General features: G+C 39.6%; 1 protein-coding gene across 1 annotated transcript; it reads left to right on the top strand.

Annotated features, from left to right (window-relative positions):
* The first annotated feature begins 154 nt into the window (after window positions 1–154).
* Window positions 155–22195, top strand: LOC105386496 (sodium- and chloride-dependent GABA transporter 1). Its single transcript, XM_038110297.2, has 13 exons — window positions 155–619; window positions 5279–5493; window positions 6357–6628; window positions 7900–8001; window positions 13668–13839; window positions 14981–15171; window positions 15796–15976; window positions 16524–16648; window positions 17211–17309; window positions 17985–18130; window positions 18619–18822; window positions 19215–19382; window positions 19816–22195. Exons 2-13 carry the CDS (start codon window positions 5423–5425, stop codon window positions 19903–19905), a joined length of 1821 nt encoding a protein of 606 aa, XP_037966225.1. The 5' UTR covers window positions 155–619; window positions 5279–5422; the 3' UTR covers window positions 19906–22195.
* The last annotated feature ends 1377 nt before the right edge of the window (window positions 22196–23572 follow it).

The following is a 23572-nucleotide window of genomic DNA, read 5'->3' on the forward strand; positions in this document are numbered from 1 at the left end:
GATCCATTACCCCAACCATTAATACAACAGCCAGAACCGCGAGTCCGACAACCATCAGCGTTCAAGTCTCTTATCATCTCAGCGAAATTACAAGTCATCAGCCTTACAATCAAGACGAGGGCCTTTGAAACCGTCTGTCCAGAAATAGCCGCGTTAGCAACCATGTCAACTGTCACTGTCGCAGACGCGTGTAGTGGAATCAACCGGCGTCGGTAGTAATCCGGACACATATCCTCGCCTCGCCCCATCCTGTGGGGCCAAAATTGACGTGGCGACCCAAACCTGGGGACTCAAGCTCATAAATTCTGTCTATCACTGACAGTTGGACCGTTCACATGTATCCGATCTTGTAATAGGAGCCACGATGGGCGAGCCAGCCGCATTCGTGAGCCGGCATGAGGGCAGGACACACGTAGCTGTCACAGCCGCCATCTTGCTAAGTTTGACGTTTGTTTCGCGCGGGACGTTACGTTCGGAAGTGTAAAGTTTTGGATACTCTTCTGCCTTGTCTGTGGTCGTGTGTTGACAATGTTAGAGTGGTGCGTGGTGACTTAAATTCTCACATTGTGGACCAGTTTGGAATGATTGGTGTTTGATGGTGTCGCGAGCTGGATTGTAGGTAGGTGTGCTAATGTTGTACCTACCGTCAGTTGCAATTCTGTATTGCAATTTGTGGTTGACCCAGTGGTAAAAATAGAGGTCCTGGCGGGTCTATGTTCTATACCCATTGCCATGACTGCCCAGTTTGGTACGTATTGCAGAAAGGGTATACTAAGCCGAAACCTACGTGTGCAGCATGTTATACCTATCTTAGTATACCTTTTTTACAACACCTTGTCTAAAGAAACAGCTGATACGACACACAAGTAGGGGATCCTTGAGTGCATCCCAAAGATCAGTCCGGTCAAGGGCAGTCAGTGTGTTCTATGTTGGTCCTTATCGGTAGCCATTCAGGAGAAATCGTAAGAACCATAGTAACTATCAAGACTCAAGATAATTCATGATGTTAACTAATCTAATCGAATAACGGGGATGCACGATAGCTTCCTGATAATATACTTTCCGCCTCCGGGCAGTCAGTGACATACGGTATCTTTCTTAGCTTATTCACCTCGGTGGCAAGCTCTAGCCTAGATTTTGCGTTTGTGCACGACACGAATCAAGATTTACATTATTTTATATCAAGTGTTGCGATAGTACTAGTTTCTAGCAATAGATTAATCTGAGCTCAACGATCTAGGTCCATTATTCATGCATGTCGTTATTCAATTAACCAATTACTTCTGCGTATTGGTATGTAGGTATGTCTGTCATTTAAGTAGATATACCAATAGGTAGGTACCCATACTCAGGTACATAAATAAGAATAACGTTATGTCCCGATTTGCTTCATAGTCAGTTCTACAAAAACACGAGGGATAATTGATTTCTGTAATGTACCATTTTAAAATAATTAACTAATTAAGACGACCGAATGGCGTAGCGGTTAGTGACCCTAACTACTGAGCCGATGGTCCCGGGTTCGATTCCCGGCTGGGGCAGATATTTGTTTAAATACAGATATTTGTTCTCGGGTCTTGGATGTGCCCGTAAAATGGCAATAGGCCCGCCCCCTATTACATTGGGACTAACATAACACTCTGGCGAAAAGTGGGTGCAGCAATGCACCTCTGCCTACCCCGCAAGGGAGTACATTAGTACAAGGCGTGAGTGCGTGTTTTTTTTTTTTAATAAATTATCTTATCTTGTACAGTTCTTTCAGGAAACAAATAAAACTAAACTTTTAAACCATTATGATTCCTGAAATTCCACTAATAGGTAGTACCTAGCTAATAAAATTAAGTACTTATAAAAAAACGAAATAAGCAAAATCAGTAATCGTAATTAAATACCTGAAATACAGCGATACCAATATGCAATTTCAATATACAAACTTTAAATAATAAATAATGTAGAGTCGAGCTTAGAACTTTAGTAGTCGCAAACGGAATCTTGAAGATAAGGATTAGTCGTATAGGTATTAATGTTTTTTTTTTTTTTTTTTTTTTAAGAAATTGTTATCACTCCACAGACTTTATGTCCGTGCCTTTTGAAGAGTGGTAATTTTTATGAGATAGTTTTTAATTCTTTTATCTACTTTCTACTCGGTAAGGAAACCTCTTGTCGTGCAAAACCATCATGCAGACCTACAGGCAAGAAAACGAAGGCCGGCTAAAAATTCTACTCGAGGAGGCCGAAGCCTGCATATACGATAACAGTAGTTGCCAAGTCCTCAGAGGCAAAATGACTGGAGCGTATATGGCGGCTTACAGCGAGGAAAGCGGATTTGTACCCTGGGAATGCAACTCCTCAAAATTTACTGTGCCACACAACAACCAAATAGTGGTCGTCGCCCAGTGCACCAGGATTATGCTAGAGGATAAAATCCTAGCAAAAGTGGAAACCATCAACGCCAACTGGAATCGCTGGACGATGCCCACTATCACTTGGGTGAACGGGGTACCTGGATGTGGGAAGACAACCTGGGTGATAAATAACTTCGATGTGAGCAAAGACACCATTATCACAACAACAACTGAGGCGGCCATCGACATAAGAAACAGGCTAGCGCATCGTATTGGTGACATGGTCAAAACTAGGGTGCGTACGATGGCATCAGTCCTGGTAAACGGCTTTAGAGAACATGTCGGTTGCCAACGCCTGATAATTGACGAAGCCCTGATGAACCATTTCGGGGCAATCGTAATGGCCGCCCACCTGTCTCGTGCCTGTGATATTGCTCTGATCGGAGACATCAATCAGCTACCATATATCGACAGAGAGAACCTATTCGAGCTTAGGTACAATCGCCCAACACTGGTAGCAAACATCACCCAGGAGCTGTTGTGCTCATACAGAAACCCCATGGATGTTGCATACGCCCTAAAGGAAGTATACTCAGGCATATACGCAGCCACAGCGCGCATCCAATCCCTGCAGCTGAAAAGGTTAACAGACGCAGTAATTCCCAAATCCCAAACCAACACTCTGTTCCTGGTGCATACACAGGAAGAAAAAGAGACCTTGACCAGCCAAGGGTATGGTGAAGGAATGGGCTCACGCGTCCTAACCATACACGAAGCACAGGGATTGACGTACGAATCCGTTATTATCATAAGAACAAAAGATAAAATAAAGTTGCACGATAGCATACCTCACGCAGTAGTGGCGCTGTCGAGGCACACCACCGCCTGCACCTACTATGCGGATGACACCGAGGACGCTATCGGCAACCTCGCTAAAACGGCAATAACAGCGCCAAAGAAACGCATCCTCGAGTACAATCTAAAAATGGCAGTTAAGAATCGAGACGAAGAGGTCATTGCACTTTCTGGGGAAATGTTAAGAAGGCAAAACGGGGCGGAATAAATCATAAAATATAATTTTGGTTAAGAGCGCAAAATATAGGTCAAATTGGGAAAATAATTTATATAACTAACCTATTGATTATTATATCATAACTAACAATTAAAATAAGTTATCTTTAAGAACAGAGTCACACACTAACATCAGGCAAAACATGACCTATAACGACTGAGGGGCCGAGCCATTGCCAGGTGTCCAGGTGCCAAGTTCTCCGAAGACAGCTGGCATTGGCCCTGTCCTTGTTAAGTTTGTTGCCATTACTAATGTAAGTGTGACTCTGAAAACCATTAATTTTAAAAAAAAGGAAAAAAAAATAAAAAAAAAATAAAAAAAATAAAAAAAATCTTGTATAATGAGATACACGGCTGGGGGTTTTTAGTCGGTTAACGCCCGACACTACCTGGGTCCTCTTCCCAGGTGTCCATGTGGATTTTCCCCCAGCAGTGGAAAAAAAAAGGGAAAAAAGAAAAAGAAAAAAAAAAAGAACAATATATATATAAAAGATAGAATATATATACCTATATATAAATGAAACTTCCTTACCGAGTAGAAAGTAGATAGGTATTAATGTTAGAAGCCTTCTTTCAATTTATTTGACTCAATTCATGTATATTGTAAGAATGTGAGGAGTCTAAGCTTCGTTCCTAGAACTCGAGTCTTCAGTCTCAGGTTTATACAACTCTGTGATCCTTGTTTGTCTACCGTGTCGGTACAAATCCTGATGTTCTTACATTTTACGGCGTTCAATTTGTAGCGGATGAACTGGTAAACAATAAGGGACTCCCTGATCCCCTGGAGCAAATTATGTTTACCTACCTGTCTACGTACTATTATAGTATACTAACTTGTGTAGTGTTTATGTATATAGGGTGGAAAGGAAGATAAGACGGGCCCTGGAGGGAAATTTACTTTAAAGATTCAAGTAAGATAAATTTACTTGAAGTTTAAAAAGATACAATACTGCGTATTATTTTTCTCTGCGGACCTCTTGTTTTACCATTTTACCAAATTGAAATTCAAGTGCGTATGGGTTCACATACCTGGTTTACGCGCTATGCAATAATGCCTACGTACCTACCACAATCTCTTTAAGTGGCTCAAATAGAATTCAAGCTAGAACTAGTAAATATTCCTTGAGTCTCTTGAAATATTCCTAGAATATTCCTTGGACCTCAGCCTAATCAAAAGCAATCAACTAATCAGAGAAGTCTATGATAAGTAGTCTGTCTGATGATTTTAATCCGGTACCTATGTATGTAGGTATATCATAATGTCACCCCTACTATTAATATATTTATTCAAAATATTTATTCTATGTCTTCATATCTCTTGAATGGAACCTTTTTGCATAATATGTATATGCCTTTAGGGTCTGAACTACCCCTCTAAGCTTGGATCATTTCCCACCACGCTGGTCCACTTCGGGTTGGTGTGTTCACACATCTATGTAGATGTTCAGTCTTTGCCTGCTGACGGATCTTTGTATTAATCCTACTGTCCTACTGATATTATAAATGTGAAAGTTTGTGAGTATGTGTGTATGAATGTGCGTACGTATATATGTTTGTTAATTCTTCACGTCAAAATGGCTGAACCGATTTTAATAGAATTTGGTGGCGGCGTAAATAACACAGTTCACACCTACTATGGAAGCCATGTAACCAATAAAACATTATTATTACTTTTAAGGTGTCAGATTGTTAAGTTGGTTAAATAAATACTTTTTTCATTTTTCATTTTTTTTTTTTCAATAGAATTTGGTATATCGTTAGCTGACACCCTGGATTAACCCATAGGCTGGACTTTTTAAGTCATAGTGAAGCTCGCATTACAGCTAGTTCATCAATAAAATCCACATGTTTCTTTGTTTCAGATACAATATCAACCATCCCAAATCTAGTCCACTAATCGTCACAATGTCGCTTCCTTTGCGCTAAATCCACACAACGCTTTCAAGACTTCTACAAAGTGAGAAGACGAGAGTTTTGCGAGACAGAGACAGATAATAGAAGAAAACATGGCGGAGAAAGGAGATGTCCGTACCGATGACATCGAGCTTAGTGCCCAGGGGTCCAGCACTAAACCTAGGTAAGATTAAAATCTAAATGCTAGCTATAGCTTTAAGGTAAGCGTTCACCTTTCGGTATCGCATCAACTGGATTGTCATATGGAGAAACCGCGTCGGCAATGCCCATGAAGTGGATGCATTTGTGTGAATTTCTATACAAAGAATAGAATATAGAATACTGAATGCGATGCGTCCGTTGCGTACGATACCGAAAGGCCTGTAAACGATGGCTGGCTTTTTTATAAGGATAACAATTGAACAGAAAGAGAAGGTGAGTTGGGAGGGATGATAGTTGCTGTCAACGTTTGATTGTGTTTATCCCATACGTAAGCAGTAACCACTTTTTACGATTACGACTGTGATGTAATCCATTCCTTGTCTTTGTTTGTTTCACTCAGTAACATCTTATATATTTTGTCAGGAGTTGGTTATGTAAAAGGACGTTCAATCTTAACTGCGTCGTTGTTTTTAAGGGTTCCATCCAATCTGCAAAAATTGCAACCACTCTCACTGATTTGATTACAATGGGCAATACCTATGTAAATTGCTGTATGCCCTTTACGATGAAAACAGTATCAGCAAAATAATCATACTACGTAGTCACAAAATACATATAGGATAGGGTTTATAAAACTTTATGACACAAAGCATTGCAAGTTCCCTAATTTTTTATCCTCAAAATTTTATGGCAACTGAGTGGCAAAGCCTATGTATAGTCTACTCTTCTGTTCATCACCGACACTGAAGAAGCATTTTCTCACAAAGGCCTTTCATGTATCCTCACGCCAATACTTCCTAACCATGACAGACGAAAAATCAGGTTTCTAGCCCACACAATCAACGACTCCTCATGAAGCCTTCTTAACATCCATCTTTTCCCCAGCGATGTGGCCACCAAGTCGGACCTGCCGGAGCGAGGGTCGTGGGCCAGCAAGCTGGACTTCATCCTGTCCGTGGTGGGTCTGGCCATCGGTCTCGGCAACGTGTGGCGGTTCCCCTACCTCTGCTACAAGAACGGCGGCGGCGCCTTCCTGATCCCCTACTTCCTCACGCTGATCCTCGCCGGGATCCCCATGTTCTTCATGGAGCTGGCCATGGGACAGATGCTGACCATTGGCGGGCTGGGGGTGTTCAAGATTGCGCCGATTTTTAAGGGTGAGTAGATATTTACAGTGTGAGTCTTTCGGCAGGGCACGATCATAGTTAGTTGTACGTTTAGAGAATGAGGAAAGAGGATGTAATGTCCTATAGATGAATGTGTGTTTATAATGATAGATCTAAATTAGTTTGAAGAGTTGTTAAATAGAATCAAGGCCATAATGCCGTCTCTTTAGAGTACCTATATGTATTTAAACAGTGAAATAATTAATCATGTGTGGTTGACAGCTTGGTAGTGCAATAAAATAATCGAATCGAAATCGTAATTAGGTATTCTAACAAAGTGTTAAGTATTATGTACGGGCAATACGAGTATGAAGCGGTATTCAGAAGTTGCCAAATTTATTTGTTTAAAAGATCCTTACAGATAATACCAAGCAAAGGTTTTTTTTATGGAACATAAAATATAAAAATGGAATTTCAAATAAGACGAACACATTAAACACCCGTAAAAAATATATTAAATTGGTACGTTTAGCAAATAAATAAAAAAAACTTGTACGAGTAAGCCTCGAAGGGGCAGCAGAATGAAGCAAAGAATTTCGTTTTTAGACGTGAATTAAATTCTTGGAAACATTTTAATGTCTTGTGCATGCCAGGACTTTTTTCCTACGTATATTATGTCTCGTTTTTATTTTTGAAGCTATAATTTTGAATGGTCAATTGATCATTGTCCTAACTATTGTACCTAATAGGTATTTATAATTAAATTTGTAAGTGGACACTAAAGACTACACATAAACAGACTTATTTCTGTGTGTGGGTCTATAATATATCAGCGTTATTCAGAAAGTTATTTACCGTAGAACTCGTGAAAAGGGACAAGGTATTTTTTCATTAAAATCCTTGAGGGAACCCGCGTCGACGGCGGAGTCCAAGGAGAATGTGAATGTTCAAATGTAGTTTTACATTAGTCACGGGAAAAAAATGTTATATTTACGATCTAGGTAATGTAGGAAAATAGCAAATAACCACGACTTTAATTTAAGGACTTAATAATTACCTATGTTAATTTATCTATGTAAGTATTTGTTATAGCAGACTTATTACAAAATGCTCTATAATTAAAATTCCATGTTATTAAAGTAATACAGGCATTTCTAGGAGACTTATTTTTTATGTCTGAAATTATTTTACTTAACCGCTCACGGATTTCTCATTGGTAAACCAGACACAATAGATTTTTAACTGTTTCAGATTTCTCACTGTCTCTGTATTAATTCCTGCTTTATTCAGATGTGTATTCTTAACATCCCCCTTTTACCCAGGTATCGGGTACGCGGCGGCGGTGATGTCGTGCTGGATGAACGTGTACTACATCGTGATCCTCGCCTGGGCCGTCTTCTACTTCTTCATGTCCATGAGGGCTGGTCAGTATTGTTTTCATTAGGTACTTTATAATCAGGGGCGTATTTAAAGATTGCGCGCCCTGGGCTCCTGTAGTTTTCCGCCCCATCAAGGAATGAAAGAAAACAAAAAGAGCAGTCAGTGTAGAGTACCTACCGACCGAGGTTTGCATAGATAATGATATCTTCCGAACAAAAAAAAAGATTTTCTGGATAGACGAGTACATTTTAGAACGTTTAGAAATAAACTAGTGTAGGGCGACTGAGTGAGGCAAAACTTTTTTTCTTTAGGCGGAAAAAAATAGACTATTCCACCGGTTCAGAAAAGAACAAAGGCCAGCCGGCCTCATACTTAAAAAATCAAGCACTGCTCGTAACCAAAATACCTCGGAGTGACCCTGGATAGATCCCTCACGTACAAAACCAAAAAATCCACTGCCAAAACACCAAGAAGAAAGCCTAGCACTCTGCTTCTCAGCTGCTGAATTGCCTGCCATATGGGCATGATTCCCATTCCTCAGAGCCTGAAGAGAAAAAGTCTTCAACCAGTGCGTCCTGCCAGTGATGACGTATGGTGCAGAGACGTAGACACTGACGACAGGACTGGTCCACCGATTTAAAGTTGCTTAGGGTGCTATGGAGAGAGCTATGCTTGGGGTTTCTCTGATGGATCGTATCAGAAATGAGGTTATCCGCTTCATCCGTTGGATGAGGAAGGCCGAGGACCGAGAGGCCGGAGGCCACAACACTCGGTCCTTGGGAGAGGCCAATGTCCAGCAGTGGATGATTATTGGCTGATGATGATGATGATGATGATGATGATATGGGCAAGATCCGCGCATGCTAGAGAAGATTTTGCTCTTAACGACACAGCTCGTATAGTAACGGGATGCCTCAAACCGACACCGCTCTACAAAGTCTGCTCTCTGGCTGGGATAGCACTCCCTAGCATACGGCGAAAAGTGGCATGTTCTGTTGAGAAATCCAAACAAGAATGCAGACATCCACTTTACGCACATACTGCCGCACCTTCCCGCCTTAAGAGCCGCAAAGCGTTTCTAAATAGTGAGGTGTCCTTAACGGATGAAAACCCACAAAACGCAAAGGCTCTGGGAGGAAAAACAGCTCCAGGATCCATTCCTACCTCTTGAGGAAAAACTTGCTCCCAGTAACAGTCTCCCCTGGCACATTTGGAAGACTCTAAATCGGTTGCGAGCAGAGGTAGGCTGCTGCAAGGACAATTTTTGCAAGTGGGGCTACACCGTTGGTACCAACCTATGCAAATGTGGTACCGCCCCCCCGCCACTATGGAGCATTTACTCTCCCGTCCCCTGTGCCCTTCCACCTGCACTCGGGAAGACTTACTCCAGGCCAACCAGAATGCTATCAAAGTTGCTTCTTTTTGGTCTGGACAAATTAAAAAAATCGCATGTTCACTGACACGAAAGAAGAAGAAGTGTTGAGTACCTATAGTGCGACAAACTTATCTGTTCCGGTGAGAGCAAACTCAATTGATCCATATCTCAGTATTTACTAATGAATTATATATTGATATAGATAAGATGGGTTTATTGAAACCGCAGAAGTGAATTACCACTACTGGCAAACTTAAAATCTTATAGAATGAAGAAATATTACACATTTACGTGAGCTGTCACCGGAACAGATAAGTTTGTGGCACTGTACCTATCGACCTACATATGTATAAGAACATTGTGGTGATTTTTTTTTTTTTTTTTTTTTTTTAAAGATTTTATTATCACTCCACAGACTTTATGTCCGTGCCTTTTTGAGAGATCAATATATTGTGAGAGTTTGGTTGTTTTTTGTCTTCATCTTTTAACTACTCACTACTCAATGTGGAAGCTTATAATATATATATTTTATCTTTTATATATATATACCTATATATTATTAATAATTTTTTTTTTTTTTTGCACTCCTGGAGGAAAATCTACACAGACACCTGGGAAGGGGACCCAGGTAGTGTCGGCCTTTAACCGACTAAAAACCCCCAGTTGTGCATTTCTTGTTTTTTTTTTTTTTTTTTTCTTTTTTTTTTCTTTGTTTCACACAGTCACACTTACAATTATAATGGCAACAAACATTTGAAGGGTAGGGCCAGTGTCAGCTGTCTTCAGAGAACTTAACAGACGCCTGTCAGTGGCCACACACTCCTTTTGTCATCGCTGTTGTTTTGCCTGGTGTTAATGTGTGACAGTGTTCTTAAAACTATCTTAATTTTATTGGTTAGTTCTTATACAGATAATATTAATTCATGATATACTATAACAATACCTACATATCAAAACTATACAATACATGCTATATACTATACATAACAAAACTATAAAATACATGCAATACGGTTTGGCCGTCAATATAAAATTAAAATCAAAATTCTCCTATTCCGCTCCATTTTGCGTTGCCAAAAGCCTTGATTGCTGGGCAACGACCTCTTTGTCCCGATTTTTTATTGCCATCTTTAGGTTGTACTCGAGGATCCGTTTCTTCGGTGCTGTTATTGCCGTTTTAGCGAGGTTGCCGATAGCGTCCTCGGTGTCATCCGCATAGTAGGTGCAGGCGGAGGTGTGCCTCGACAGCGCCACTACTGCGTGAGGTATGCTATCGTGCAACTTTATTTTATCTTTTGTTTTTATGATAATGACGGATTCGTACGTCAATCCCTGTGCTTCGTGTATGGTTAAGACGCGTGATCCCGTTCCTTCTCCAAACCCTTGGCTGGTCAGGGTCTCTTTTTCTTCCTGTGTATGCGTCAGGAATAGAGTGTTGGTTTGGGATTTTGGAATTGCTGCGTCTGTAAACCTTTTCAGCTGCAGGGATTGGATACGCGTTGTGGCTGCGTATATGCCTGAGTATACTTCTCTTAGGGCGTATGCAACATCCATGGGGTTTCTGTATGAGCACAACAGCTCCTGGGTGATGTTTGCTACCAGTGTTGGGCGACTGTACCTTAGTTCGAATAGGTTCTCTCTGTCTATGTACGGTAGCTGGTTGATGTCTCCTATTAGAGCAATATCACTGGCACGGGACAGGCGGGCGGCAATTACGATTGCCCCGAAATGGTTCATCAGGGCCTCGTCAATTATCAGGCGTTGGCATCCGACATGTTCTCTAAAGCCGTTTACTAGGACTGATGCCATCGTACGTACCCTAGTTCTAACCATGTCCCCGATCCTATGCGCTAGCCTGTTTCGTATATCGACGGCCGCCTCAGTTGTCGTGGTGATAATGGTGTCTTTGCTCACATCGAAGTTATTTACCACCCAGGTTGTCTTCCCACATCCAGGTACCCCGTTCACCCAAGTGATGGTGGGCATCGTCCAGCTATTCCAGGTAGCGTTAATGGTTTCCGCTTTTGCTAGGATTTTGTCCTCTAGCATAATCCTGGTACACTGAGCTACGACCACCATTTGGTTGTTGTGTGGGAGAGTGAGTTTCGGGATGTTGCGTTCCCAGGGCACGAATCCGCATTCCTCGCTATAAGCCGCCATATACGCTCCAGTCATTTTGCCTCTGAGGACTTGGCAACTACTGTTATCGTATATGCAGGCTTCGGCCTCCTCGAGTAAAACTTTTAGCCGGCTTTCGTTCTCTTGCCTGTAGGTCTGCATGATCGTTTTGCAGGACAAGAGATTTACCTGCTTTGTGGCGGTTGTAATTGCCATAAATTCGATGGCGGCATTCTCTAGATGGTCGTTTGAGGTGGTAGCTGTTTTCAGCTTCGGTGGGACCACCTGGCCCATATCCGCTCGAGTAATTTTCCTCTGGGCAAGCCTTTTTCCAGTTTTAGGTTCTCTGGAGATTTGGCGCCTCTCGGGTGTCCTCTGTGGTTTTCCTATAAGGCTTGAGGCAGCTGCTTTAAAAGCCTGGAGGAACCCTTGGACACGCCCTTGCGATGTTAAATTGTGCATCCTCCTTTCCATGTTCCGTTGTTCTGAAGCGGCGACAGCCCCAGCGGTCATCCTCTCCTGTAGGCGTTCAGATCCGGTGACCAAGTATTCGGCTTGTTGGTGGCAGTTGTCAATGCCCCTCGCAAGTATATGACCTTTGAGAAAGCTTAGATCTTCGCCTCTGTCCTCGTACACCACTATTTCATGATGTTTTGAGGCTTTTAGGCAACCCAGCTGGTCAACAATTTCGCCTTTCCTATACTCGATCACCATTGCGTCTACGCTTATTATCCTGGGGACGTTACTGTCTAGCGCTATCTCTCCAAGCTTACTGAGCCATGAGCATGCCTGAACGAACGGGGTGTCGTCGGCCCACTCGAATAGTGCGATGGTCTTGTTACGCCATCGCACTAGTCTGCAGGGCTGATTTCCCACTAGGGTTACTGGCAATGCGTCGTAGGCTTTACGCTTCATGGTAGCCTTCGATGTGCTCCCATTTAGGAGAGAGGCTAGGCCGGGTGATATGGCCACGCTCGTGGACAACATTGGTCGCAACATTGTGGTGATAGATTTGCAAAGATAATGATATTTTCCGAACAAAAAAAAAAGATTTTTCTGGACAGACGAGTACATTTTAGAACGTTTAGAAATAAACTACCTAGTGCAGGGCGACTGAGTGAGGAAAAACTTTTTTTCTTTAGATTTCCTTCAAAAAAATACCGAGGCGGAAAAAAATTTGACTATTCCACCGGTTCAGAAAAGAACAAAGGCCGGCTTTCATACTTTAAATCATATTTCTTTAGACATGAAATCAACATGTGGAAAGATAGCTCAGGGCCGTTCTAGGCGTACCTACGTCCTAAAATATTTTTATATATTTTTTTATCGTTTAACCTAAAGCCCAATAGGGCGGCCTGCCGGCCGCCCCTGGGCCGCCCTTCGCCGCCTGCCGCTCCGGGCTGTAGCCCTTTTAGCCCTAGGGTAAATACGCCCCTGTTTATAATACTCACCGTAGTGCCTCTGTAGGAAAGCTATAGATCGCATTCAGTCTTTTGGAGAGGCCTACGTCCAGCAGGGGACTGCTATAGGCTGATGATGATGAGTGCCTCTATAGATGAACCTATAGTGATGATTAAATCTTCCATAAGAGCACTTGTAATGTCCGTTTTTAACACCGATGGACATTCATTCATTCATTTCATTCATTTATTTATTCAAGAACAATATACATTGTATGTGAATATACCTATAAAATAAAATAATTTAACATAATCATTATAATTATAAAAATAGCGTGCAAAAACAAATTAAATACAAAGTCAAAAGAATAATAATAAAATCAAATAATTAAGTAGGTACATATTATGTCAAAACATTAAATTAAAATTAATTACAATTAAAATTTTAACATGCAAATTAAATTAATTAATCCAAAGCAATCAATAATTATTATACGACGTCTAATACGACGTCTACAATCGACGTCGACGGACGTCTACAATCGCCCTCAATTTATCTGTTCCCTTCAAGAAATCTACTTGCGAACTACACTTTTTGGCGCCTCTCTAGAATTTCGAGTTACAGAAGTTATAAGTACAGCATTTATTATGTGAAACAAAAGCATTTTATCTGAAAAACAACTGAACTGAATTTTCAATCAAGGTTCCTTGTTTTGCATAATCGCATAGTATACATCATGCAAAAATCTCTTCACCATGATACCTTACATGTTGCATTCCTCCCACACTATCTAACCCCCCCCACCTCATCTTCCAGACGTCCCGTGGCGCACGTGCGACAACTACTGGAACACGGCCACCTGCGTGAACCCCTACGACCGCAAGAACCTCACCTGCTGGTCTACCACCGACATGACTTCCTACTGCACGCTCAACGGGAGGAACGTCAGCAAGATTGCGCTGTCTGACCCGGTTAAGGAGTTTTGGGAGTGAGTCAGCTTTATACTTTATAAGACTATACCGTTAGCTTCTTAAGTCGCTGCAATATTATCTTCGTAACTCGGGAATCAGTACCCTGATCGTAGCGTAAGAACCTGACCTGCTGGTCTACCACCGACATGACTTCGTACTGCACCCTGAATGGGAGGAACGTCAGCAAGATCGCGCTGTCTGACCCGGTCAAGGAGTTCTGGGAGTGAGTGATCTTTATCGATTATGATGCTTTATCACTGTTAGTCAATGAGCGAAAACAGTTCTCAAGGCGGGGTATAGCGCCTTTTTTAACTATTCATAAAATAAAACTTACTAAGTTAAATACATTATTGTTTCGCCAAGCTGGTAAACATTTAAGCCAAGTTGTTTCTTCTATAGATTTTATCTCGTGGCCTAAAATACTCGTATCATTTTATGGATAATACCTAAAGGGTGTGATGATTTACATAAATATGAAAGCAATTTTGTGCCTCTAAGCCGAGCGATGTGTCTCCTCATGAATATCTCGTGTTATTTTAACTTTGAACGGGATTCATAAATATGGGATGAGGATACATTATGTAGATGTTTCCATATATTTTGCATGCAATATTTACACTACTGGCTATAGATGAGGTGTAATTTATTGCTATCATAATAATTTATCATGAAATGTTTTGCCCATATTCAGCATTCAGCGACCAGAGGCTTCAGATAATAATAATGTTGTAGGTATTTTATTAACGATATAAAACGTCTTCTCAAAAAGTTAACTGTTTCGCCTTAAGTTTCCGCCAAAGCTAAGCTTAACCCGCCATGTGAATTTTCAGTAGTTGCGTGATTCAAACTTACATAGTTATTTTAACACAAAGAGTGACTTCAATACCACAAGAGAATTTCATACCGTAGCACACTCCAACTCTATACTGACTATTACTGACCAACCGCCAGCAACAGCTCAACCCCCAATGCAATTTCTCAGGCGTCGCGCGCTCCAGATCTCATCAGGCATCGAGCACTTCGCCAACATTTTCTAGGAGTCGCGCGCTTCTAACTTAGTTATTTTCATACTAAGAGTGACTTCAAAACCAAATTCAAACCGTCGCATTCCAACTCTATACTGACCAGCAAAAATTTAACCCCAATGTGAATTCGCAGGCGTCGCGCGCTCCAGATTTCATCAGGCATCGAGCACATCGGCAACATCCGCTGGGAGCTGGCGGGCACGCTCGCCCTGGTGTGGGTGCTCTGCTACTTCTGCATCTGGAAGGGCGTCCGCTGGACCGGCAAGGTGGTCTACTTCACCGCGCTGTTCCCGTACTTCTTGCTGACTGTGCTGCTGATTCGCGGTGAGTTTGAGGGTTTTTGTGGATGATAAGTTGGTGTGTAATTAGGATGTTATTTTCATAGAACATTTAGTAAATCGTTAGAGCTATATGCCCTCTTAAGTCCTCTGCACAGTGACAATTTAGAAGAGATTACCGCAGCGCTGCATTTCTAAGGGTGGGTTGCACCATTTAACTTTAACTATTACAAACGTCAAATCTCTTGAAGATTGATCTCTCTCGTCAAGGGATTTGACGTTTGTAATTGTTAAAGTTAAATGGTGCAACCCACCCTAAATTGAGAAACCTGTAGCTATAGTTAATCATATTATAGAAACAGAACATAATATTATTATTAGATTAGAATATAACTTTATTGGTCACAGAAAATAAAAAGAATTCTTATAAACTAGGAGCAATGATCAATAGGCGGCCTTATCGCTAACAGCGATCTCTTACAGGCAACATTGAATATAAGAGAAATAAGACCTTTATTATATTTTGTGTCTGTTGGAAATAACAATTCTAAGCAACATAACGCATTTAGACATGTTTTCCAAGCAGAGGTTCATCAACAAGAGCCTCATCCATGTTATTAAGCTACTTTCACCACATTTGCATCTACTTTATGAATCCCGTTCTCCCCAGGAATAACCCTCCCCGGCGCCATGGAGGGCATCAAGTTCTACGTGATGCCGAACATGTCCAAGCTGCTGGAGTCGGAGGTGTGGATCGACGCCGTCACGCAGATCTTTTTCTCCTACGGTTTGGGGCTGGGGACCCTGGTCGCGCTGGGCAGCTACAACAAGTTCACTAACAATGTTTACAAGTAAGTAGTCTTGGTTTTTCTTGGTGGTACTAAATAATCTTTTAAATATTGTTCTTAAGAGGTGGGGAGTGGAAATGAAAGGGCTGCTTTATAATTCTTTATTTATTTATTTCTAATACTTATATTATTTTAATACATACTGAAAAACAGAGGATTGGTAGGCTAGTTCGGGAATGAAGAAACCTTAGAGAGATAGTTGGTGATAGGAAGCTCGAAAAAATAGTGTTATGGCGCTCCTTGGGAGAGTTTAATATTCAGCAGTGGCTACTGGCTGATGAAAATGTATTAGGTAATGTGGATGTTGTCCCTCTTGTTTGATATCGAAAAGGATTCTGAGCAAATTTTTTTTTAAACCGTAATAATATTCTATGACTTTGGTTCTAATGGTTTAAATTTGTGTGGTTTAAAATGTGAATTGATTTGTAAGTCGTACCTACTTGAATTTCCAAAAATGAAATAGTAGGTATTATTGACTATCCCTGTGCTATTTGCTCCTTATCCTCATTATCATCATTTAATTCTTTATTCACAACCCCCATCTCCCCAGGGACGCGCTGATCGTCTGCTCGGTGAACTCGAGCACGTCGATGTTCGCCGGCTTCGTTATCTTCTCCGTGGTGGGCTTCATGGCGCACGAGCAACAGCGCCCCGTCGCTGAAGTCGCTGCTTCAGGTAATTAGACTGTCTCATAGGGGCGTATACGGAGAGAAAACTGCTTACCAGCGCCAGCAGGTTTTTCTATGGATTATTTTCAAAATGTGTATGAAACTTACAGGTGCTGGTAAGAAGCATTCTTTCTGTGTACGACCTAGAATAGTATTAGCTGCAGAGGCCTTCAGTCCTTAAAATGCGCTATTAAAACTATTTTGAGTGATTTTCCACCAGAGATGTGATATGCTAAGCTTGCTATGAATGCGTTTCATATTCACCATGATGTCGGTCCACAAAGCTTGGCACTGGTGCGAACGGCTTTTTTTCACATCATCACAGCGTAGCTGCGTAGCATATTTATTGTGGAAAGGCATATTTATTATAAACGGAAGACAACTTTCTATGAAAATATTACTGACCAACACTTTTATTTATTAAAATTGTATTTTATTTTTGAAATTTCCTATCCTTTTTAAGTTAAATTACAGAGAATTTCATGAATACTTTCAGTTTCCTATCCTTTTTAGGTCAAATTTCTTAGAATTTAATGAATACTTCATATTATTATATTTTTCCCCCGCAGGTCCCGGGCTGGCGTTCCTGGCGTACCCGTCGGCCGTGCTGCAGCTGCCGGGCGCGCCGCTCTGGTCCTGCCTGTTCTTCTTCATGCTGCTGCTCATAGGTACACTTAGGCTCCCTACGTACAGACAGGAGGCTTGCTTAGCGCCTAGCGCCTAGCGAGTCACCAAGCGAGTAGCTTAGTAAAACAAACGTTCTCAAATATTTACGACCGTGCGCATTGAGCGCTTAGCGCCTGGATAGTCGCTCAGCGTGTATCGGCTCAGCCGTTCACGAAGATTCTAGAACGTTTGTTTTACTTTGCTATTTGCTTAGTGACTCGCTAGGCGCTAGGCGCTAAGCAAGCCTTCTGCCTTTACGGCCGTAGCTTTGTTGTGTTTGTTGTTTTTTACACTTTGTAAAATAAGCTCATCTTTCATGGGGAACAGTACTATCATAAGTGTTATAAACCTTCAAGATACTTAATACCTAATTTTAAAACAGTAAAGGCAACACTATGCAATAAAGCCTACTATCACATAGTGATTATTATTATTTGAAAGCTGGTGTGGCCTTGTTCACCTCAGAAAAAATATCAATTGATTATAAAATGATGTAGAGGCTATTTGATTTAGGCTGAAATTTTAAAAGATGCCCGAGTAGATTCTTTCGCCAGTTCTTCTGACTGACGGAGCATTTAATTTTATGAAATTTTGATTGCTGGCATGTCATGTATGTACCTATACTATCGACAAATAAATTGTAAATTTTAACGTTTCACCCAACAAATTCATTCCAGGTCTCGACAGCCAGTTCTGCACGATGGAAGGCTTCATCACGGCGGTGATCGACGAGTGGCCCAAGCTGCTGCGCCGCCGGAAGGAGATCTTCATCGCTATCACCTGCCTGATCAGCTACCTCGTCGGACTGTCTTGTATTTCTGAGGTGAGGATGCTATGATAGCATATTACCCACTAACTGCCAGTTTCAATAATCTTACTATCGACAGCTGACAGTTACTTTCATACGATTTTGAGAGAATGCAACTTTTATGTGCCAAATTTGTATGATAGTTACTGTGAGCTATCGATAGATAGAGTATAGAAACTGGCAGTTACTTAACCATACATAAGTGGGAGGATTTTTTCATATTCTACCAACCGAAATTACCAATACTGAAAACAATAAGAATTATGTTGTACTAGGTACCTACATCATGATCCATATTATTATGTCGATTGTTTACCATTACCTAATGTAATATTTTCGTGTTATACTTACTTGTGTACCTATGTATTATGTTAAATAAATTAACAATTTATGTATATATTTTTCTAGTGAAGCATGGTTTCTCCATTGCTTATATACAACCCAGTTTCTCTTAGATTATAATGTCACAATGTCCATTAACCATAAATTCCCGTCCTCCCCAGGGTGGAATGTACGTGTTCCAAATCCTCGACTCTTACGCCGTGTCCGGCTTCTGTCTACTGTTCCTGATCTTCTTCGAGTGCGTGTCCATCTCCTGGGCCTTCGGGGTGAACCGCTTCTACGACGGCATCAAGGAAATGATCGGCTACTACCCCACCATCTGGTGGAAGTTCTGCTGGGTCGGGTTCACGCCCGCCATTTGCATCGTAAGTATACATACTTATTTCCCGAGATTATCAATGGCAAAAATTCATGTTTTGTTTATTTTGACAGGCGTGTTGTAGCCGCTGAATTGTAAGTATGTTGATGTTATTTCTGTAACTATTAAATCGTACTTTTTAACCCCCACTTCTATAGCGTTAAAATTCGACATCTTCCACTTCTGAGAAACAAATAAAATCATATCATCCGACCTCCTACTTTCATTGCGTATGATTTGTCTTCATTTAAATAATCACTAATCACTGATTTATCATCATCATCAAATTTTAATAATCGTCCAATATCTTCTGGAAAATAACCTCTCCGAAGCACCGCCACAATACACAGCCCTCAGACTTCCTCCTGAAATTACATCACCCCCTCTCCCCACTTCCAGAGCGTGTTTATCTTCAACATAGTGCAGTGGAAGCCGTACAAGTACATGAGCTACGAGTACCCGTGGTGGTCGCACGTGCTGGGCTGGATGACGGCGCTCAGCTCCATGCTGTGCATCCCCGGCTACATGATCTACCTGTGGCACGTCACCCCCGGCACGCGTCAGGAGGTGGGTTTAGTAGTTATTGTCATTATAGTAAAAAATTGTCGTCGTCATTATCAGTCTTCTTTCAGCCATCAGTCTGTCATCAGGTTGGGAATGAAATGAATGGAAGTGTTATGATGCTAACGATACGATTCAAGGATCCATAACTAGTATGAACAAATTTTACAATGAGTAATGAATGAAATTTTTTAAGTATTGGATCTTATAATTGGATATTTCCACATAATAATTAATAAATTATTTTAAAAAAGTATATAGAAATTATATAACATTAATTTGCACACTACATGATCTTAAAACACATTGGACTATGCACACAGACAAAGTGAAGTATAATAATTTATAACGCTGAATGAGAAAACTCACACAAATTACCCTATTTGGACGACATCATCATCAATTACCTTAACCTTACAATTTTATTATACGGTTACAGAAATTCAACACGATCGTCCGCATCCCCGAGGACGTCCCGACCCTCCGCACCAAGATGCAGGCCGAGGAGCTGGCCAAGCACCAGGCCTAGACGCACCACACACTGCCACACTTAACCACATCGATCTCAACACAGGAGATGACCACATTTGGGACAAGACACTCCTTGGAGTTACAACATTTGATTTCAAACCGGATGGTAAAGATGTTGGTTGGACAAGGCAAATGTTTTAAAACCAAGGAGAGGGTAAGAAATAAAAGGACAAGTCAATTCTATCGCCTCTTGAATTTAAAATGATTTGGAAAGAGTCTTCGCATTTGCTTCAAGTGATTTTAATTCAAGGTGGGGATTCTGTGCCAAAATCTAAAGGCCATTTGAAACGACCACGCACAAAGGTTTTTAAATGAAATTATGTTTTGTGCCAAAGAATATTTTATGATTGTGCCATAATTTGTAGATTTATTTTGAGTTTTCGGTTCTACGCGCGACGCGTTCATGTATGTTTATATTTTACGCTATTTTTGCATTATACATAAGGATTTTGTTGATCAACAATATTTACGAACGTTATTAGTTAAAGGATCGTGTATAATATGGTTTATTTTGTTAAGATTTTCCTGTATGTTTCTGCGAGTGTGATTTTATGAGATGTGTCAAGTATTTTACTGTTGTCTTCCATTTAGCTATTGCTCTATTTGATATAGCGATGTGTTTTCTTAGACGTAACGAGATACCGTTTGCTTATATTAAAATATATTAAATAAGTATATTATACTTTTAAATTATATTGAATCTATAGTTGTGTGTCTGTAGAATTTTTGATGTTATCCTTAAAGGAGTTTGTGTATAGTTTTAGTCGGTGTTTAGGCGTGTTTTTAAAATGATTAAGGCAAAATCGCAACAGGACGCGCTATTTTGAATCTTTTGGTGTTTAGATTGTATGAAATTTTATAAAAATATAATCAAGTTCTTAACTTTTTCGGCCTATAATGATCTTCCAGGAATAAATACATTGGTTGTATATTACCATATCTTTTGTATTTAAGAATTTATACTCCTTGATTGAGTATGAATTATTTGGTTTTATGCTTTAATTTTTATTCTGTTAAGTACCTTCATACCGAACATAGGTACAAGTTATTTTATATGAATTTATCAGTGATCGAAAGCTTACAAAATGAATTTAAGAATTTTCACTGTGTTCCATCTCAGACCAAAAATAGAAATTTTATAAAATTATTCTGAATCTTTATAATATACTGTAGAAATTTGTGAAAACCAAATATGACTTATTCTATATTATATTTTCACCTCAAAAGTTTATCATATACTCTTATAAAAATATATTACAGTTCTATATTACTCAAATTATCTTTATATCAATTTTACTGGAACAAAAGTGTTCAAATTAGAGATATAATATTAAGCTTGTAACTGTGTGCATATATAAGTCAATTTCTAAAAAAATATATACCTAGTGAACATTCGTAGTTGTTTATCGAAACATATACCTAAGTATATAAGACAATATATATAATGAAATGTTTAGTCATTCTTAGCTTTAACGTGATGAAAGACAAGTTCTTACATTTCAATGCATTTCCTTCACTTTATAGTTACCTATTTACCTAAACATGTTTAATTATTTGCATAATTATAATGTACAACGCGTGTTGTAAATGATGAATGTGCTTCCAAATATTAAATTAATTATATAATTACTTATACAATATTTATAAAGAAGATAGATTAGCTTTAGTTTAGAATTGTATCGTTACTTTTGTATTAGTAAATCTTTGTTTTAATTTAGTAAAAATATACTTAGCGAAATAGTAAAAATATTGTCAGTTGCTAGTTTGAAATGTCTTGTGTTGAATGATTGATTTCAAATTATTAATTATAGCAGAGAGAAGTGAAAGGTCAATAATTGAGCGAATATATATAATAAGAGCATAATATATACTCGCTGCAATCTATATAAACAATTCATCAGACATGGGAATACACAAACTATACATATACCTACAGACTTACCTGATAATGTACAATCTAAAACCACATCTACCTAAATTATATCATTCCAAAAAGTAAGTAGTAATACTTACATATATAATAGATAAAGATATTTACATTCTACGATACTTCAACTATACATTCCTTTACATAATAATAGGACCTACCTTACAATCTTACTTAGTAGAAAATTTAAAAAGTACAAAGATGAACGTTATTTTCATGGATAAGAAAAAATACGCATTTTTTCAGCTTTTTAAATTGTTTTTATTTCTTCATGATCACGGACCGCAAATAATGTTCAATTACCACGTTTAACTGTAGATTAGAGCGTAATTTATTTAAATCAATAAATAGTCATTAAAAATTAAGTGTTTTATTTGTACTCACATATAAATAAGTAAGTAAATACTTATGTACAGTCAACAAATTTTAATCACCCCCACAATAGTTAGATCCAAAGAGTCGCAGATTGATTAAGGGCTGATTTTTCAATGGTCCGATTAAATCATATCTGAGATTAAAAAACATACTTAGGTACTTTATCATGAAAATTTTGATAATTTATGCAGATGACAGGAGAAAACGTAAACTTTTTTAGTTTTCAAAAATAGCAAATCCCGTACTAGAGGCCCTGACTGTACTTACTTAGAACCGTAGAGTTACAAAAACGTTGCTAATTGATAATATCCACAAGAGATGGTTGTTACCTGCCATAACTAATATTAAGTTTATTATTAGTAAGGTATACTCACCGGCCTTCGGCCAGATTCCACGTGCAAACACACAGTTTCACTCAGGTTGTACCTTCAGGTGTAAATTATTGCATAATAGTTATATTGTATATGTATAGGTACCAATATTATCATGGAATGGTGATACTTATTGGTATGGCTAATTTATGTAACTTTTCAAGTGCGATACGAGTTAAGTAAAGGTATTTTCTGGACTGACGACCTTAGGCGAGTAGCCGGTAGTGGTTGGATGAGGAAGGCCGAGGACCGAGTGTAGTGGCGCTCCTTGGGAGAGGCCTATGTCCAGCAGTGGATGATTATTGGCTGATTATGATTTTCTAGAGTAAGTTTATATCGGGCACCTGCTTCTTCCACTAAAGCAATAAAAGTACCATCGTACTCGTGATGGAAAACATTAATTTGTAAATTTGCGGCCAACTGGTGTAGTGGTTAGTGACCCTGACTGCCAAGCCGAAGGTCCCGGGTTCGATTCCCGGCTGGGGCAGATATTTGTTTAAAGACAGATATTTGTACTCGGGTCTTGGGTGTTGATATTTATATTTAATATGTATGTATTTGTGTAGATATATCAGCTGTCCGATACCCATAATACAGGCTTTGTCTAGCATGGGGTCGGATGGCCGTGTGTGAGATTTCCCCACCCCATATATTATTATTATTTTTCATTTTTTTTAAATACTTTATATGTACGAATAGGTCTGACATCGAGATGCGATTAATCGCTCGCGCATCGAAACTTAGCTCACAATAAGTTAATGTTCCCTTGACACGCATTGTGATGTCATAAAATAATCCATGTATGGATCGCAGCTTTATTGTATAGCCAAATTAAGAGAAATTCATCTTCAATTTCATTGTTTATAGTCCTTAAAGGTTGAAGGTATTAAAAATCTACCAATAATCCGACCATAACATGGATGTAACTATTTAAAAAAATTAAAAAGCTTGTAATTGCTTTAAACTGCCAAAACACGGTGTTTTGATCAATG

This window comes from Plutella xylostella, chromosome 27 (assembly GCF_932276165.1).
Source record: "Plutella xylostella chromosome 27, ilPluXylo3.1, whole genome shotgun sequence".
NCBI classification, from domain to species: domain Eukaryota; kingdom Metazoa; phylum Arthropoda; class Insecta; order Lepidoptera; family Plutellidae; genus Plutella; species Plutella xylostella.

Bases quoted from the DNA above. Each gene is read 5' to 3' on its own strand.
- LOC105386496 (XM_038110297.2), top strand. From the start codon at position 5,423: ATGGCGGAGAAAGGAGATGTCCGTACCGATGACATCGAGCTTAGTGCC. The intron at 15,977-16,523 runs GTAAGTAGTCTT...CCATCTCCCCAG, and splicing joins TTCACTAACAATGTTTACAA to GGACGCGCTGATCGTCTGCT. The intron at 18,131-18,618 runs GTGAGGATGCTA...CGTCCTCCCCAG, and splicing joins GACTGTCTTGTATTTCTGAG to GGTGGAATGTACGTGTTCCA.